Raw genomic sequence first — 18,051 nt, forward strand, 5'->3', positions numbered from 1 at the left:
AAAACTGAGATGGATTGTTCTTCCCCATCCTATGTACAGCCAGAATCTGGCACCGTTAAATTATCATCTTTCTGACCTCTTTGCAGGATGCACTCCATAGTCAGTATTTTACTATTGATGAAGAACTGAAGGAAAAGGTTCGTGGTGATCTTCAGAACCGTAACATGGAATGTTACGAGTTTGGTATACAGTGTCTCACTCACAGATGGTGCAGAACTGATGGTGACAATGTGGAAATTTTAGAATATATTAATGAAAGATGCAAGAATATTTCAGGCAAATGTTATAGATTAAATGTAACAGTTCTTGAGGAAAAAATAAGACAGAATACTTTTGTTAGATCAACATGGTTTTAATCCACATATATTCGCATGATCTTTCTATATGGTAAAATGGCCTCGATTGACAGGAATGACCAAAATTTTCAACCTATCACCGTAGCAAGTAGAAGAGAAAGTGTGAGCTCTGAAGTTTTTTACTATTGGCCAGTATAGGGACTGATATAGATGTTGATTCCCATAGGGAACTTAAAATATTTGTCCTGAATGAGTAAATTTATAATACCAATATAATGGTCTGTTATTGGACATTGTAAATTTTCCAGCTAACTTAGGTGTGCTAAGTCCCAACTGACGAGCCCAACTTAGCACACGAGGGCGAAACGCAGGCAACCAAGAATGAGTTACCTGGAAAATTTATAATGTCCAATAACGGACCATTATATTGGTATTAGTATAGCGACTGTCGTGACTTGTCCCGTAGAGGGAGCACCTTTGCTATTTTACGGTTGGCATCATCCATTTTTATGTTCATGATGAGTAGTGTTGTCCTGTGAAGGCAAGAACCTAAGATTTAAGTATTATTGTTGAGTGGAAGTGAAGAGCGTGTGATATGGAGAACAAACCCAAGAACTCCGGAAAAATAAACTCTCAAATCATACGTTGATGTCCATGTTTGCACCCTTACTGCATAACAGGGTTCACCTGATAGCTGTTTACGTAAGTCAATATTCCATACTTGGTGATGATTTGTCACAAATTTTAATCCAGGTGATCTTACAACAGGAGTAAATTGGCACCGGAATGACTGGCTTTACCTCAGGAAGAAGTTAGTCAAATAGAAAGGTGTGGAAATATTTTGGAATATATGGGAAAGAAGGGAAGGTCATATGCTCTATTCTTAACCCTTCAGATGAAAGTAGGAAACTTGGACGTTTCTAGATGCAGCACATATAATTAAATGCATCAGAAATAATTTCTATGATGCAAGGCAAGTCTATTACTACAAAAATGGAGCTGCAGACTTAAAATTCTATCAAGAGGTTTTTGAAATGGATAACTGCCATAAATTTGCAGGTTTGAAAGTTTGCCACAAACTAATGTCTGCATACATTGCCTCCATTTCATATCAACTCATGAACTTTAGACTTTCTTTTCAGTTATTTAGTACAGTAAATCTTTGTGTCAGATAAACTCACAGGGATTTGAAGACAGTTAACTGGCAGAAATTTTCACTTGGGAATTAAATTACCTAATTCTGTACCAGTAGGGGCCCTTTATAAAGATTCAATAGGGCATCAAACCTTAATTAAATGCAGAAACATAATCAGTAAGAACAATTTTGCTTCAGAAAGAACTCTTGAATCGCTAAGAGTAACAAATGAAAGCACCATATAGGTGCCCAAGCATTTATTAATAATGGATTCTGATGTCCTCAAAGCAAAATTTAATCAATATCCACAAGAACAGCACTTTGTTATAACTTCATGAAAATAATATACCAATCACCCTTCAACAATCGATTTTTTTTCAAATTTACACATGTTGCAGTCTGTAATAATAATAATAATAATAATAATAACAACAACAACAACAACAACAACAACAACAACAATAATAACAACAACAACAACAACAAGAATAATAATAATAATAATAATAATAATAATAATAATAATAATAATAATAATAATAATAATAATAATAATAATAATAATAATAATAATAATAATGTGTGGCTACAGCTAGCGTGGTGCCCTTGTAAGATAAGACCCTCCCACGAGGGTGAGCGGCATCTACTGTAGTGGAGTATAGTGTTGTGTATGGAGTAAGAGTTGCAGGGAGGTTGGGGTTATTACAGACATCCAATCCCTGAGCCAGGGGAATTTTTAAGGTTAACATGTACAACTTGGCCAGGAAATCGAACCTGGGGCCCTCTGAACCAAAGGCGACTATGCTGACCATTCAGCCAAGGAGTAAGACTGGAGTCTCTTTATATCCCAACAAAACTTCCCCTGTCATCACATGAGCCCTATTTAGAATTGCCACTGACATTAGTCAATCAAATAAGAACACTGACTAAGAGGACTAAAAAGACAAATAAGGCTGTAGTAGCAAAACACAGAATAAAATGTGGCACAGAGAATATGGATGATCTCTTACTGGACTGGGAAAACAATTTAGGCCTAATTAATATTGATACCCAAAGTCTTGTTACAAACTGTATTATTTATTTTCCAGGAGGATATATAGTATGTTATGCATCCAAGGTCACAAAATGTCATAAATGTGTCAGTTTGCTGCACGGAAAGGCTACAGGGGAAATACCTGTTGCAGCCATCACATTTATCAGGGACGGTATAGCAGCACTGACAGCTCTTTCCTAACCCATCCTTCAAAAGCTGTTTTAACGTGTTCACACAAGTTGAATATATAGTGGGAGGAAAAAACCTCCTGTGAACGGTCTATGCAGTAATATTTTACAAGTGTTTGGGCAGTTTAGAGTATCACACTTAATTCCAACAAACTAGGATGCTATGATGACCATATTGAGGACATCATCCCTAAACTTGTTTTACATTATATGAAGTGTCAATTTTATTTTGTAACAAGACAGATTAGAAAGGAACTGAAATCTTATAAGACCACAAAGTTTACCCAAAAGCTATCTACACTATCTGACAACCAACTTCTAACTAACTAAACTAAAGTTTCAACTTTTGACTATTTCCTATTATCTCAGTCTAAAGGCCAGATAACTCCAAGCAACAGAATTGTACTTACTTTTCACCTCTTCATAGTATGCATCTTTCAAGATAGTTGACTCATCTTCATGATGTCGAAGTAATGGCAACTGAGAGAAACGATCTCTGTATTTCTGCTGGAGTTCACCCATCAAGAGCAGTTTCTTCTGCAGCTGTTCCAGATTATCTCGCAACTGCTCACCCACACTTGCCTGAGCTACAGCTTGTTTCATTTCATTGCCCATGTCAAAGAGCATAGCCTCTGTCTGCTGCAATTCCTATAAAAGTGCATATTCACACTATGTAAAATATAGTATGATTTCCAGCAACTAAAAGAAACAAGTGAAATCTGAAGCTTTAATGAACATTAGTGAATCCCACATACACCAAATAGAATTTTCCCTTTTCCGTCTTACTAATAAACGGTGTATTACATTTATACAAGGTTTATACACCGTTTATGTGAAATTCGTTACTAATAAACCGCGTATAAGCCTCCTGTGTATACATCTGTTATAGTTATTCATTGAATTGCTTATACAGACCAGGACCCTCGTATAAGTGCTGTTTAGCAGCGAGTAGCGGAAAAAGAAACGAGTGAGCACTTTTAATTTCATGGTATTTATTGTCTACAGTAATATAATCGTGGTGAAATATTCAACTTATCCATATTGAACACACATTGAAAGAATGGACGATAACGTTGATGATATTCACGGTATTTTGAACATAGATAGACATACACCATCCAGAGGTTATGGAGGCTAGACATTTTTGTAAAGTAAAACACTTTAAAGAGACGGAATGACAATGAATGACTTTAAAAGAAATGATGGTTGGGCGTATTTTTGTGTAATAATGTGTTACTGCTTAAAAGACTTTTGAAATTGCGAGTTTATTATACATTATCTGTCTCTACAAAGATCTTTATCAAATTTGAGTACCCTAAGAAGGGACATATTCCTCAACATAAAAAATGGTATAACTTGAAAACCGTACGTAATATGATTTCCATACTTTGTACTTGAATATGCAGAAATATGATGTATAACCTCCTCTATGAACCATGTGACTTTGCCGCGGTGGGGAGGCTTGCGTATCCCAATGACGCAGATAGCCGAGCCGCAAGTGCAACCATATCGGATGGGTATCTGTTGAGAGAGCAGACTAACGAATGGTTCATCGAAAGGGGAGTAGAGCCTTTCGGAAGTTGCAACGGTGGCAGTCTGGATGATTGACTGATATGGCCTTGTAATAATACTCAACATGGCTTAGCTGTGTTGATACTGCTACACGGCTGAAAGCAACGGGAAACTACAGCCGTAACTAACTCCTGAGGACATGCAGCTATCTCTGTATGAATAATGTACTGATGATGGCATCCTCCTGGGTAAAATATTCCGGAGGTAAACTAGTCCCCCATTTGGATCTCCAGGTGGGGACTACACGAGAGGGGGCGATCATCAGGAAGATGGATAGTGACATTTGCGAGTTGGAGCATGGAATGTTAGAAGTTTGAATCGTTGTGGTAGGTTAGAGAATCTGAAAAGTGAGATGGATAAACTAAAGTTAGATGCAGTTGGTATAAATGAAGTACATTGGCAGGAAGAAAAGGATTTTTGGTCAGGTGACTACCGAATTATCAACACGAAAACAAACAAGGGAAATGCAGGAGTTGGTTTAATAAGGAATAAGAAAATAGGGCAGCGGGTAAGCTACTATGACCAGCATAGTGAAAGAATTATTGTTGTCAAGATAGACACCAAACCAATGCCCACCACAATAGTGCAGGCCTATATGCCCACTAGTTCAGCGGATGACGAGGAAATCGAAAGAATATATGAAGAGATAGAAGATTTAATACAATATGTAAAAGGTGACGAGAATCTAATTGTGATGGGAGACTGAAATGCGGTGGCAGGCCAAGGAGGAGAAGGTAATACAGTAGGAGAATTCGGATTGGGACAAAGGAACAAAAGAGGAAGTCGGCTGGTTGAATTCTACACTGATCATAATTTAGTCCTTGCCAATACTTGGTTCAAACACCACAAACGACGGCTTTATACGTGGACGAGACCTGAAGACACCGGAAGGTATCAAATAGACTTGATTATGATTAGGCAGAGATTCAGAAACCAGGTGTTGGATTGCAAAACTTTCCCAGGAGCAGACGTGGACTCTGACCACAACTTGTTGGTCATGAAATGCCATCTGAAGTTGAAGAAATTGAAGAAAGGAAAGAATGCAAAAAGATGGGATCTAGACAAGTTGAAAGAAAAGAGTGTGAGGGATTGTTTCAAGGAACTTGTTGCAAAAGGAATAAATGAAAAGGCTGAAGGAAACACAACAGAGGAAGAGTGGATAGTCATGAAAAATGAAGTCAGCAGAGCTGCCGAGGAAATGTTAGGAAGGAAGAAAAGATCAACTAAGAATCAGTGGATAACTCAGGAGATACTAGACCTGATTGATGAACGACGAAAATACAAGAATGCTAGAATTGAAGAGGGCAAGAAAGAATACAGGCGATTAAAAAATGAAGTGGATAGGAAGTGGAAGGTAGCTAGGGAAGACTGGCTGAAAGAGAAGTGCAAGGATGTCGAAGGTTGTATGGTCCTAGGAAAGGTAGATGCTGCATACAGGAAAATCAAGGAAACCTTTGGAGAAAAGAAATCTAGGTGTATGAATATTAAGAGCTCAGATGGAAAGCCACTTCTAGGGAAAGAAGACAAAGCAGAAAGATGGCAAGAACATATCCAAAAGTAGTATCAAGGTAAAGATGTAGATAATTTGGTTCTGGAACAAGAAGAGGCTGTTGGTGCTGATGAAATGGGAGACCCAATTTTGAGGTCAGAGTTTGACAGAGCTGTGAGTGACCTAAATAGGAACAAGGCACCTGGAATTGATGACATTCCTTCTGAATTACTGACTGCCTTAGGAGAATGCAGCATGGTAAGGTTATTCCATTCAGTGTGTAAGATGTATGAAACAGGAGAAGTCCCATCCGATTTTCGGCAGAATGTTGTTGTACCTATTCCCAAGAAAGCCTGCGCTGACAGGTGTGAAAACTACCGCACCATTGGTTTAGTTTCGCATGCCTGCAAAATTTTAACACGTATTATTTCCAGAAGAATGGAAAAACAAGTTGAAGCCGAGTTGGGAGAAGATCAATTTGGCTTCAGAAGAAATGTAGGAACACGTGAAGCAATCCTGACTTTACGTCTGATCTTAGAGGATCGAATCAAGAAGGACAAACCCACGTACATGGCATTCGTAGATCTAGAAAAGGCATTCGATAATGTTGATTGGACCAAGCTATTTATGATTCTGAAGGTGATTGGGATCAGATACCGAGAACGAAGAAATATCTACAATCTATATAAAAATCAGTCTGCAGTGATAAGAATCGAGGGCTTTGAAAAAGAAGCACCAATCCAGAAAGGAGTGAGGAAAGGCTGCAGTTTGTCCCCGCTCCTCTTCAACGTTTACATAGAACAGGCAGTAAAGGAAATCAAAGAGGAATTTGGAAATGGAATCACAATCCAAGGAGAGGAAATTAAAACCTTGAGATTTTACATAAAATAAATTTCATCGTAAAGTCCGTATTGTCGTATGTATACTTTAAGGTTAAGTCAATATTCCACCTTTACAATACCATAAGTTTATTGTTTATTTATTTAAACAACATTATCAAATAATGCGGGACATGTTTCGTCTAATTTGTAGACATCATCAGCCGTAAGATATTCAAGAAAAAGCTTTAAAAAGGACAAGGACAGAACAAACACAATAAAATAAATCGGTTGTCGAACACGTCAATCAAAATAGCGAGGATGTTCCAGATTGTTCCAAGTACAAACATTCAAATCCTGTTGACGAAAAAACTTAAATTCACACACATGAGAACGATATAGTAAAGCTTGTTGTTAAAGTTCTTCTTGAGTGTGCCGTTGATATGCAGCAATCAGGTGCGTCGGCAAAAGCTGATAACGAAGAGTATAATGTTATTTGTAGCAGAAAAAAGACGATCAACGAGCATGTATAGGGAATCCAGAGAGAAGATGTAAAAAAACGTCATATTGGTGCAAGGTTGACATTTCTTATTAAAACTAGGTGGAATATCGGATCGTATGACGTACGTAACGTAAAAATACAGTGAAATTAAGTAAGCTGGTTTAGAAAAGAAGATTGTGGCACATCTGATTACTTGCGTTTTCGCTTCTTAAAGAGTAATTAGTGGGTTTTTTTTTTGCCTCACACCGGCTCCGATCACACACGTCCTCCATAATTATCCTCAGTCAGGGGAAAAAAAACACTAATTACTCTTTGAGAAGCGAAAACGCAAGTAATCAGATGTGCCACAATTTTCTTTTTTAAACCAGCTTACTTAATTTCACTGTCTTTTTACATTACATACGTCATACGATCTGATATTCCACCTAGTTTTAATAAGAAATGTCAACTTTGCACCAATATGACATTTTTTACATCTTCTCTCCGGACTCCCTACACATGCTCATTGATCGTCTTTTTTCTGCTACAAATAACATTATACACTTCGTTATCAGCTTTTGCAGATGCACCTGATTGCTGCATATCAACGGCACACTCAAGAAGAATTTTAACAAGTTTTACTATATCGTTCTAATGTGTGTGAATTTAAGTTTTTTCGTCAACAGGATTTGAATGTTTGTACTTGCAACAATCTGGAACATCCTCGCTATTTTGACTGACGTGTTCGACAACCGATTTATTTTATTGTGTTTGTTCTGTCCTTGTCCTTTTTAAAGCTTTTTCTTGAATATCTTACGGCTGATGATGTCTACAAATTAGATGAAACATGTCCCGTATTATTTAATAATGTTGTTTAAATAAACAATAAACTTATGGTATTGTAAAGGTGGAATATTGACTTAACCTTAAAGTACCTTGAGATTTGCCGATGATATTGTTATTTTATCTGAGACTGCAGAAGATCTCGAGAAGCTGCTGAATGGTATGGACGAAGTCTTGGGTAAGGAGTGCAAGAGGAAAATAAATAAGTCCAAAACAAAAGTAATGGAGTGCAGTCGAACGAAGGCAGGTGATGCAGGAAATATTAGATTAGGAAATGAAGTCTTAAAGGAAGTAGATGAATATTGTTACTTGGGTAGTAAAACAACTAACGACGGCAGAAGTAAGGAGGACATAAAATGCAGACTAGCACAAGCAAGGAAGAGCTTTCTTAAGAAAAGAAATTTGCTCACTTCAAACATTGATATAGGAATTAGAAAGAGGTTTTTGAAGACTTTCGTGTGGAGCGTGGCATTGTATGGAAGTGAAACATTGACGATAACTAGCTCAGAGAAAAAGAGAATAGAAGCTTTTGAAATGTGGTGTTACAGAAGAACGTTGAAGGTGAGACGGATAGATCGAATCACGAAGGAAGAGATAGAATGATAGGACACATTTTAAGACACCCAGGACTTCTGCAATTGGTCTTTGAAGGAAGTGTAGGTGGTAAGAACAGTAGGGGTAGACCAAGGTTTGAATATGACAAGCAGATTAGAGCAGATGTAGGATGCAATAGTTACATAGAAATGAAAAGGTTAGCACAGGATAGGGTGGCATGGAGAGCTGCATCAAACCAGTCTATGGACTGATGACTCAAACAACAACAACAACAACATGATGTATAAATGCCTAATAGAAACTTTGTTGATCAAACCTTTCTTTTAGCTACAAAACAGCTTTTCCTTTCTCCTGAAAAGTAAGGATTTTGGAATGTGTACACTTTTCAACTCGCCGATTCAATTATAATTGCCTACGTTTTCTGTACTATCCCAGTTAGGAGCTATTGGTCTTTTATTAAGCTTTTCCATTTATTTTTTGGCGTTCATTACACAAGCAAGCTGAAGAAATGTTGATATCGGTATAAGCCAATTTCCAGCTGTCTCGCTTTGTGTTGCCACTGCCTTATCGATATGCCGTGCTACTGCGCGACTTTCCGGAAATTTTTGCTCGTAGATAACCAGCAAAAACGATCATAAAGGCGGTGAACGTGCGAAAAACGCCAGTGAACTACAGGAAGAGATTCCTACGCCTTGAACGAGTGTATACGTGCTGTATAGTAATACAATACGCATACCACGTTTATTAGTAACAAAAATATAAAACGCTTATACAGGGTTTATTCACTGTATAACTATACAAGTGTTAAACAACTGTATAAGGACTTTTTATTAGTAAGATGGTTTATGTAACTTACCTTCAGCATAAGATCAAGGATTTTAAGAAAACAAAAAATGCATTCTGCAACTTTATCATTTGCAAATTAAATAACAATTTCTTGGAATTAGTACATAGAAGGAATTTAAAATATTAAACAATCAATCTTGAGTAAAAGCATTTACGTAAAAGAAATTAATAAATTCCTCCCTGGTAACTTTTCAAGCATTGCCAGATTCAAAGGTATGGATACTCAAGTTTAAACATCAATATAAAATGAATGGGTGAACCAGTCTCAACCTTGTCACACCAAATTACAGCTACATTCTTTCTATGTTACAGAGTGGTATGAAATATTTTGTTACATGCTCAGTGCTTCAGCTATTTTAATCAGAACCAAAACAAACTTGAAGCTTTAATGAACATAATAATTAAAAGTAGTGAATCCCACATACACCAAATAGAACTTTCCTTTCAAACGTTAGATCAAAGACTTTAAGAATACAAAAATGTACACTGCAACTGTATCATCTGCAAATTAAATTTCAAATGGACAAACTTTAAAAATGTTTAAATAAAAATGCGCCATCCAATCACAATAAACTCTTAAAACTAGGTTTCATAATTACACACTTTTATCGTCTTTGCTTAAAATGTTATCAACTTAATGTGAAACGGGTTTCTGAGCACTGCAAAGTCAGACAAACTTCTGCTTAACACCATTATAAATGCTACAGTTTTCATAATCAATATTTATAGAAAATGCACATGTATCAATAAAATTGAATAGTCCTGTGAACTGATAATATTTTAATTGCTCCTCAATAGTCTTCTCCATAACAATGCAAGACTTCTTGTCAGTCTGCACAGTAGTCCAAGTCCATTATTCTCACAGGTAACCTATCTTCCTCTATTCACCTCACATGACTGCACTACTGAATCTGATTTATATGTACAACTTCATCCATTGAGTTTATTCCTAACAGTCTTTACCTCCTCATTTTGAGCACCTTCCTGCCATTGTCACTACCTATCATTCTCGCTGCTTTCACGTCTGTTACATTTAACTTATGAGTAAGATATTACAAAGGTCGATCAAATACAAACAGGATTTTTGTTCCTGAACATCAACAGTTGGTAGGACTGGCCCTGCGCTTCTGATATGCTTAGGCAGGACCGTTATGAATGGGGAGAGTGTGCTGTTAGATATTTCCCTCTGTTTCGTTAGCAATGCTCACGATGTCGGAGCAAAAGGTGCACTCCACTGCACAACACATAATTATAAAATATAAAATTATAAAACTTCTTGCTCGTGAACAAGTTACAGTGGCAGAAATTTGCCACAGAGACTGACTGCACAGTTCGGTGATCAAACATTGTCAAGGATGCGTGTGTTTGCCTGGCATAAGAAGTTCAAGAAAGGACGACAACATGTGGAAAATCAGCAACACGATCGCCGTCCTCGGACCAGCATTACAGATGAAAACATTCATGTGGTTAAAGACATTATTGACGACAATTGACGGGCGAGAGTATCAGAAATTGCAGAACAAGTCTGAATTAGTTATGGGAGATGTCAATTAATTATCACAAACGACCTACAGTTCCGTAAAGTGTGTTCCAGATGGGTCCCTCGCCTTTTGACTGAAAATATGAAGTTGAGATGTTTGGAGGTCTGTCAGAGGTTTACAAGGTTTGCGAAAGAAGGTCGGATCATCACCTGCGACGAAACATGGGTCCACCACTACACTTCCAAATCCAAACAAGCCTGTAAGGAGTGGCGAAGGAAGGGGAAGCAGCACCAGTGCAAGCTAAGACTCGACTGTCAGCTGACAAGGTTTTTGCAAACGTTTTTTTCGATCGGCAAGGCATTTTGCTGATTGAATTTTTGCATGAGCGACGCACAATCAATGCTGCTTACTACTGCGAGCTGTTGAACAAGGCGAGAGTTGCATATCGCCACAAAAGACGAGACCAACTGATTCGACAGGTCATCCTCCTCCAAGACAATGCGCAGCCCCATATTGTAGCTTTAACCATTTCCAAGCTACAGGAAATGCACTGGACTACACTTGATCATCCTCCTTAAAGCCCGGACTTATCGCCCTGCGATATTCATTTGTTCGGACCGCTTAAGGAAGCTCTAGGAGGGCAACGATTTAAAGATGATGAGTGTGTGGAAGACTTTGTGCGCAACTAGCTGGTGACATGACCCTGTTCTTTTTACGATGAGGGCATCAAAAAGCTGCCTATACGCTGGGACAAATGCATTTCCAACGCAGGAAACTATGTGGAAAAATAAATTGTAATTGCCTTATATTTTTCAATAAATGAATTTAAATTTAAAAAAAAAATCCTGTTTATATTTGATCCCCCCTCATATCTTTGAATATTATCGTGAGTGCACCCAGCTTTCACTCCCTTACAGCAAAGTCTGTCTGAAAACAGTCCAGTATAAATACAGGATACTGCTGACTGCAACTGTGAACTCACAGCATTAACTTTGCTGCACCTTCGTTTAATTTCACTTAATATACTTTCAGTCTGGGAGAACACACATCTTCTTGAAAGGGTCCACCTGTTTTAGTTTCATATTCCTTACTAGGCATTTAATCCTCATAAGTTTCTTCCTGATTGACATTGTCTTAGAAATGCTAATTTTCCTATCATATTCACTGCACCTTATTTTAAGACCCAAGATATTAGACTTTAAGGCTTTCAGCGCAGTCTGCCATTAAGACCAAGTAATTGGCACAGGCATAGGCCAACATTTACAACAAACTAAATTGCTCCCTACAATTTTATAACTTTCAGAAATTGATCCATGCATACTATGAATAATGAAGGTCAAAGATTACAGCCTTGCCTAACCCATGTAACTACTTTGAACCAAGAACTCATTCTACCATCTATAATAGACAAAAATACAGCCTCCCCAGGTCACACAATAAAATAAATAATAAAGAAATTAAAGAACTTAAGTATAAAATTACCTTCATAACTCCTAATGTCTTCTCTTTCTCCATCTGAAGTTCTTTTTCCCGGAGCTGGTATTCAACTTTTATACTTTTCAGTTCCTTCTGTCTTTCAACACACTATAATTAAAGAAAAATATCAATGATAGAGGAGAAATAACATTGAAAGCTTACAATATTATTTGATATTTTGACAATTCAGAACAATTTTAACAATACTTCATAACACACCAACATAGCAAATTTTAATTCAAAATAACATGATGTTTACCTCGTCTTGCCAATAGTTTATAGTTTCCTGCAACTGCTGTTCTTTTTCCTTTGCATCCTTCTTGAATTTTTCCAGTTCCTTTGTTAACTGCTCTATATCTTTCTGCAGCAAATTTATTTGATCACGCTGAAAGGGAAAAAGCATTTAATTATGGAGCTAAAATGGGTGTATACATTTGACAACTACTTTCTTGCCTTTCCCTATTTACTTGGGGTTGATACTTGAGATACATTATTCCCATTCTTACTGATGATGATTGATGATGATTGTTGTTTAAAGGGTCTAACATCTAGGTCATTGGGCCCCCATCTTACTGCTCGATGTTTTTCCTGATACCAACCCTATGTGGAGGGATGTATGCACTATTGAGCGTTCCTGTCCGGATTGATAGTGTGACGTGTCACATGTAAATGAAGATGCATATCAAGATGAACAGATGTTAGATACCCAGCCTCGGAGGCAGAGAAATTAACTAAACATGGCTAAAATCTCTCCAGCCTGATTGGGAATCGAATCCGCGAAGCTGTGAAACAAAGACCACTACAATGATCATTTGTCCGAAGACCCAGATTGTTTATCCACTGATATACACATTATTTCCTAAAGAAAGATAATGAACATCTCTATATAACGAGAAATGTATCCTTAAAGGAAAGAGCATGGATGGCATGATCTCTGGACTTTTAACAAATACAGATTTCAAAAATTAAGTTCCCAGAGGAAACATTAATTTAATTTCATCGATTGCAAATGTTAAAAAAAAACCCACTCAAGCTCTTTAGGCCTTTTCAATTGTGAAATTACCAGCGTTTCGCCCCAGTGTAGCAGTGGGCTATACGGTTGGATTGGTACACCTTTCCAAGACGCTAGCGGCTAGTGTGCCATTGATACACCACTGCAAGCCTCCTATGTAGGACAATGCAGTGATGGTGCACTAGGGGAAGCATGTGCCTCCACTTGCATCAATGCCCACCTTTGGCATGCTTGGCTGGGAGGCGTGACCAGTCTTAAAGGAAATAATGGATAGGAAGAGCAATGTCGCATTTGCAATTTTGGCTCCATATCGATGATACTAAAGGTAATGGGTTGGGATATAGGCCTAGTGTCATAACTGAAATACTTCTTATTACTCTTTGCATAAAGGAGTTATCTATATATATAAAACTAGCTGATGTACCCGTGTTTCGCTACGGAATTCTACATTGTATACAGAATTCTAGGGGGGTGTCTGGCCGAGGTGGTAAATGCATGCCCGGTTCGCCCGGAAGAACGTGGGTTCGAATCCCCGTCAGGAAGTCGTAAAATTTAAGGAATGAGATTTCCACTCGCGGAGGTGCATATGGCCCTGAGATTCATTCAGCCTACACCAAAAATGAGTACCAGGTTAATTCCTAGGGGCAAAGGCAGCTGGGCGTAGAGCTAACCACTCTAGCCCATCAAGTGCCGAGGTTACGGATAGTGGAAGCGTTTACCTTCCACCCCTCCAAGGGCCTTCATGGCCTGTACGGAGAAGACTTTGCTTTCTAAGTTAGGTAGTGTACACGTTGTGAGCAAGAATGTATTAAATTGCAAAGCTCTTAAAGTTACCCTAGAAACGCGACGGCGATATCACCAAACATCTTTTCTTTTATGAAGACTGAGTTAGGGACGTTTCACTGTAATGGTAGGCCCTCTTGCATACCATCAGTCACAATAAGGTTGGAAAGCTTTCATTTTAATGGTAGACACTCAGTCTCCACCTGCCTTTTTACATCCTCAGAAAGACTGTCTTGCTGGTTTTCCCAACTGAAATGAACAAAAATTACAATGACGTCAGTAGGAATGCCACAGTTAAAAGCAATGCTTTTATATGACATACTCGATCAAATCACAAACCACACATTTTCTCACTTTTAGCGAACAGGTCTAAGCTCCCGATATTACAATCCATAGTTCTAGAGCTGGGATGACCAAGCCGCAGACAGCCGTGATCCGTGAACACCCTTCGTATTTTTTTCGGCGGGGAAGAGTTCGAATAGTGGAGATTCCCAGGGCAAAAACCATGCCCTTTTACTAATCTATTTCCTCGGACTACACTATGAGTCGGTAAATAACAATTCACTGCACTGGCGGCGGAAGAATCTGACTTGGAGGCAAATTTCTCCTCCAAGCCAGAGGAGAAACCCACTCTTCATTGCTAACTTGGAATAAAATTAATGTAGAATTTAATAAAAGTCAAGAGGAAGAAGCTTAAGAAACGGCTCTTTTGAGGGTTAATTTTGAGTCATTTAGTGAATTGTGGTGCTATAATTTGAAATAGGCCGAAATTGTTATTCGAGACCAGGCCATACTACTACTACTACTACTACTACTACTACTACTACTACTACTACTACTACTACTACTACTACTAAAGTGAGCATCGGCCGTAAGTATGCACACTGCTCACTCAGAGTGGTGATCGAACAGCTGAAATACTATGATGAACCTGTGTGTTACGTACCAGCTGTATCAGAAAATGTATGAACCAGAGGAATGGCTTGCTAGAAAGTTTTCTAACTTCCCGGCTATTTTCCGCCAGTACTCAGTCAGGCTATTATTATACTCGGTACGCAGCAGTAATGCCATCTATCGGAGTTGAGAGGCAGCATAAGAGAGAAAGAACACAAACAATGGTCAATATAACGTTATTGTTCATCAATGTTATGCGCTTTCGATAATGTAGGGCTTCACTTTAAGTTTTCTTCCGACTTTGAAATACCACTCCTATCATAGTTGGTACGGTAAAACTGAATAAAATATACATGATCGGAAATTGTATTCTCTGTAACTTTTGTTATGTAGTACTTTTCGGTAGGACCAATAACATAGGTATTTAAAAATTAAATTTTAGGCGCCTTCCCCTAAACTACATTTTAAACCAGTTTGAATAAAACTGTTTATAGTTTAGACTGTAGTTTCTTATTCCCCGTCTCTATCTATCGAGTTTCATTAAATTCTGTTAACCTATTTTCTCCTGGTTCGGCGTTGATATGGACTTAGCAACAAAAATACTAATTCATGAATATCTGTGTTATCAGAGCCGGTACGATAAAAATGTATAAGACATAATTAGTCGGAAATTTATTTCTATATAACTTTCATTATGTAGTATTTATCGATACAACCACTAATAATATAAATATTTGAGAATTCAATTTTAGGCCTTCCCCCAATGTACCATTTCACTGAGCATGAATAAAATTATGTATAGCCTAGATTTTAGTGGCTCACTCCGACTTTGCATACAAATTTTCAATGAGATTTGACCAATAATAACGTGAATATTTCAGAATTAAACTTTTGGCCTTCCCCTAAACTACCATTTCACTCAGCGTGAACAAACTTATTTATAGCCAAGATTGTAGCGACTTATTCCTCAACTTTGCATAATAATTTTCATTAAGATAGAACCACTAATTACATAAATATTTGAAAATTAAACGTTAGGCCCTCCCCTAAACTACCATTTCACTCAGCGAGATTAAAATAATTTATAGCCTAGATTGTAGTGGTTCATCACCCGACTTTACATTCCGATTTTCATTAAATTCTCTTCAGCCGTTTTCTCGTGATGCGTGTACATACATACATACATACATACATACAGACAGACAGACAGACAGACAGACAGACAGACAGACAGACAGACAGACAGACAGACAGACAGAAATGACGGAAAAGTAAAAAATGCATTTTCTTGTTACTGTGGACATGACCGATACAAAAATACCACTCTTTTCAAATTCTGAGCAATGTACAGACAAAACTCTCATTTTATATATATAGATTGGATGTTGGTATGTTTGAAGCTAATAGACTCAAAAACTACTGAACCGATTTCGCTGAAATTTCACAGTTTGTTCTTATTACATCTGAGAGGGATTATGAAGTGGTTTGAACCAAATCTGATTGGTAGTTCGGCACTAAGGGGTGAAAAATAAAATAGGGGAAGATAAGCAAACCGCAAGACAAGTCCGATCAGCAGGTTGCCTACCCAACAGTATGTGAAGATTATGATGTGTTCCTTAAAAGTTATTTCTGCTTCTATCAAATAGTGTGGGGGCAGGACACCCCTCCCAGCCCAAGGGGAGAGGATGAAATGTAAAAGTAATCGAAAATGACCAATATTAGTGTTGTATATGCTGAGGTAAATAAATGTACACAGGCAGGACGTCTGTCGGGTTTTGCTAGTACAATATAAATGGAGAGTTGCTATAGTAATCCCAGTGAACAAAGGAAAGGGTGATAAACATAATACAGATAATTACAGGCCAGTCAGCATGACATGTTGCTTGTAAGCTCTCAGAAAACATTCTTTCTGATTGTTAAGCCAGTTGTAATCAGGCAAGCAAAGAGGAAGGTTGTTTACTGAGCGAGTGCTGACATGGGGATTTCGACTGAACAGTACTGGGAGACGATAGGTTGTTGGCATGGTAGAGGCAGGCCCGCGAGTCGTAATATGGAATGCAATGCCGGACAGCAAGTGGGACTGACTTCAATTCTGATGGCAGCTTCAGTGATGGTGGTGCTGCTGGTCATTGGAAGGGTGGAGATGAACACTGAACCTGGTCCTACTGGTACAGTTGGATGGGAAGAGATGGAGAAGATAAGGGAAATTTTCAAGGGCCAAGCAGAACAAACAAGAGAGCTGCTATGAGAAAAAGCTAGTGAACTGAGAGAAATCAAGGACTGTATGAAAGAGGAACTAATGAAGGTAACAGAACTGGTGGTCCAAAGCAATAAGGAAATATTAAGCTTGAGAGAATGGAAGAACAGAAAAATGAATTGAGCTGGCAAGAGGAAAAGCTCCAGCAGGAAATTCGTAAGAAAAATATTTTTATATACGGGTTACCTGAGGATGCTAAAGAAGATCTAGTACTTAAAAGTGCTAGAGCTAATAAATGAGAGGTTGAAGATCAACTGCAGAAAAGCCAACATTGACGAAATTCAGCGAATGGGGAAGACAACACGCGACCAGTGAAAGTGAGGTTCGTTTCAACCCTATTGGTGATGAAGATTTTGGACAATACACGCCACTTCAAAGGTGAAAAGTTATGGATCAAGCAGAAGCTGGAGAAAGAAGAGTTTAGGAACCAGAAAACGCTCCAGTTCGATATGGGAAAGGCTAGGCGTTCAAGACTAATTGCCTACATAAAGCGTAACAAATTAGTGGCGGGTGATGGGAGGTGGACTAGAGCATGGTCGGTGGAGCATTTAAAGAGTATGTAGAACAAAGAGAGTATGTTGGCCGATGAGGGATGTGAACGCACGAGGCAGATGAGATCAGCAGAACGTGGAGCAGTGCACAGTGACCAAGAAGTGAATCGAAGAGGACAACCGAGAGAGGAAGAAGCTGATTACAAGTGATTATTTTCATTTTGACCGTATTGAAATTCAATTATTAAATGTTAAACAATTAATTTATTGAAACCATCTATTCAATACTAGTTAAGTCTTTAGGACTACAACACTGTCATCATATTAAGTTTGAGTACGGTACATGTTTTGCCTGTCATTGCAGGCATCATCAACCATGAAATCTATCTCAGAGTCAGAAC

At 38.1% G+C, this 18,051-nt stretch overlaps 1 protein-coding gene across 3 annotated transcripts in view; it reads right to left on the bottom strand.

Annotated features, from left to right (window-relative positions):
* Tsc1 (tuberous sclerosis 1 protein hamartin) overlaps window positions 1–18,051 on the bottom strand; it is a 442,531-nt gene that overhangs the window by 38,054 nt on the left and 386,426 nt on the right. For all 3 annotated transcript variants that reach the window (XM_067135484.2, XM_067135485.2, XM_067135482.2), the window contains 3 exons: window positions 12,473–12,598; window positions 12,220–12,321; window positions 3,063–3,300 (listed from right to left, as the gene is read on the bottom strand). In XM_067135484.2, the coding sequence (XP_066991585.2) occupies window positions 3,063–3,300; window positions 12,220–12,321; window positions 12,473–12,598 (466 nt within the window). The remainder of the gene's footprint in view (window positions 1–3,062; window positions 3,301–12,219; window positions 12,322–12,472; window positions 12,599–18,051) is intronic.

Source organism: Anabrus simplex, chromosome 1 (genome assembly GCF_040414725.1).
Source record: "Anabrus simplex isolate iqAnaSimp1 chromosome 1, ASM4041472v1, whole genome shotgun sequence".
NCBI classification, from domain to species: Eukaryota; Metazoa; Arthropoda; class Insecta; order Orthoptera; family Tettigoniidae; genus Anabrus; species Anabrus simplex.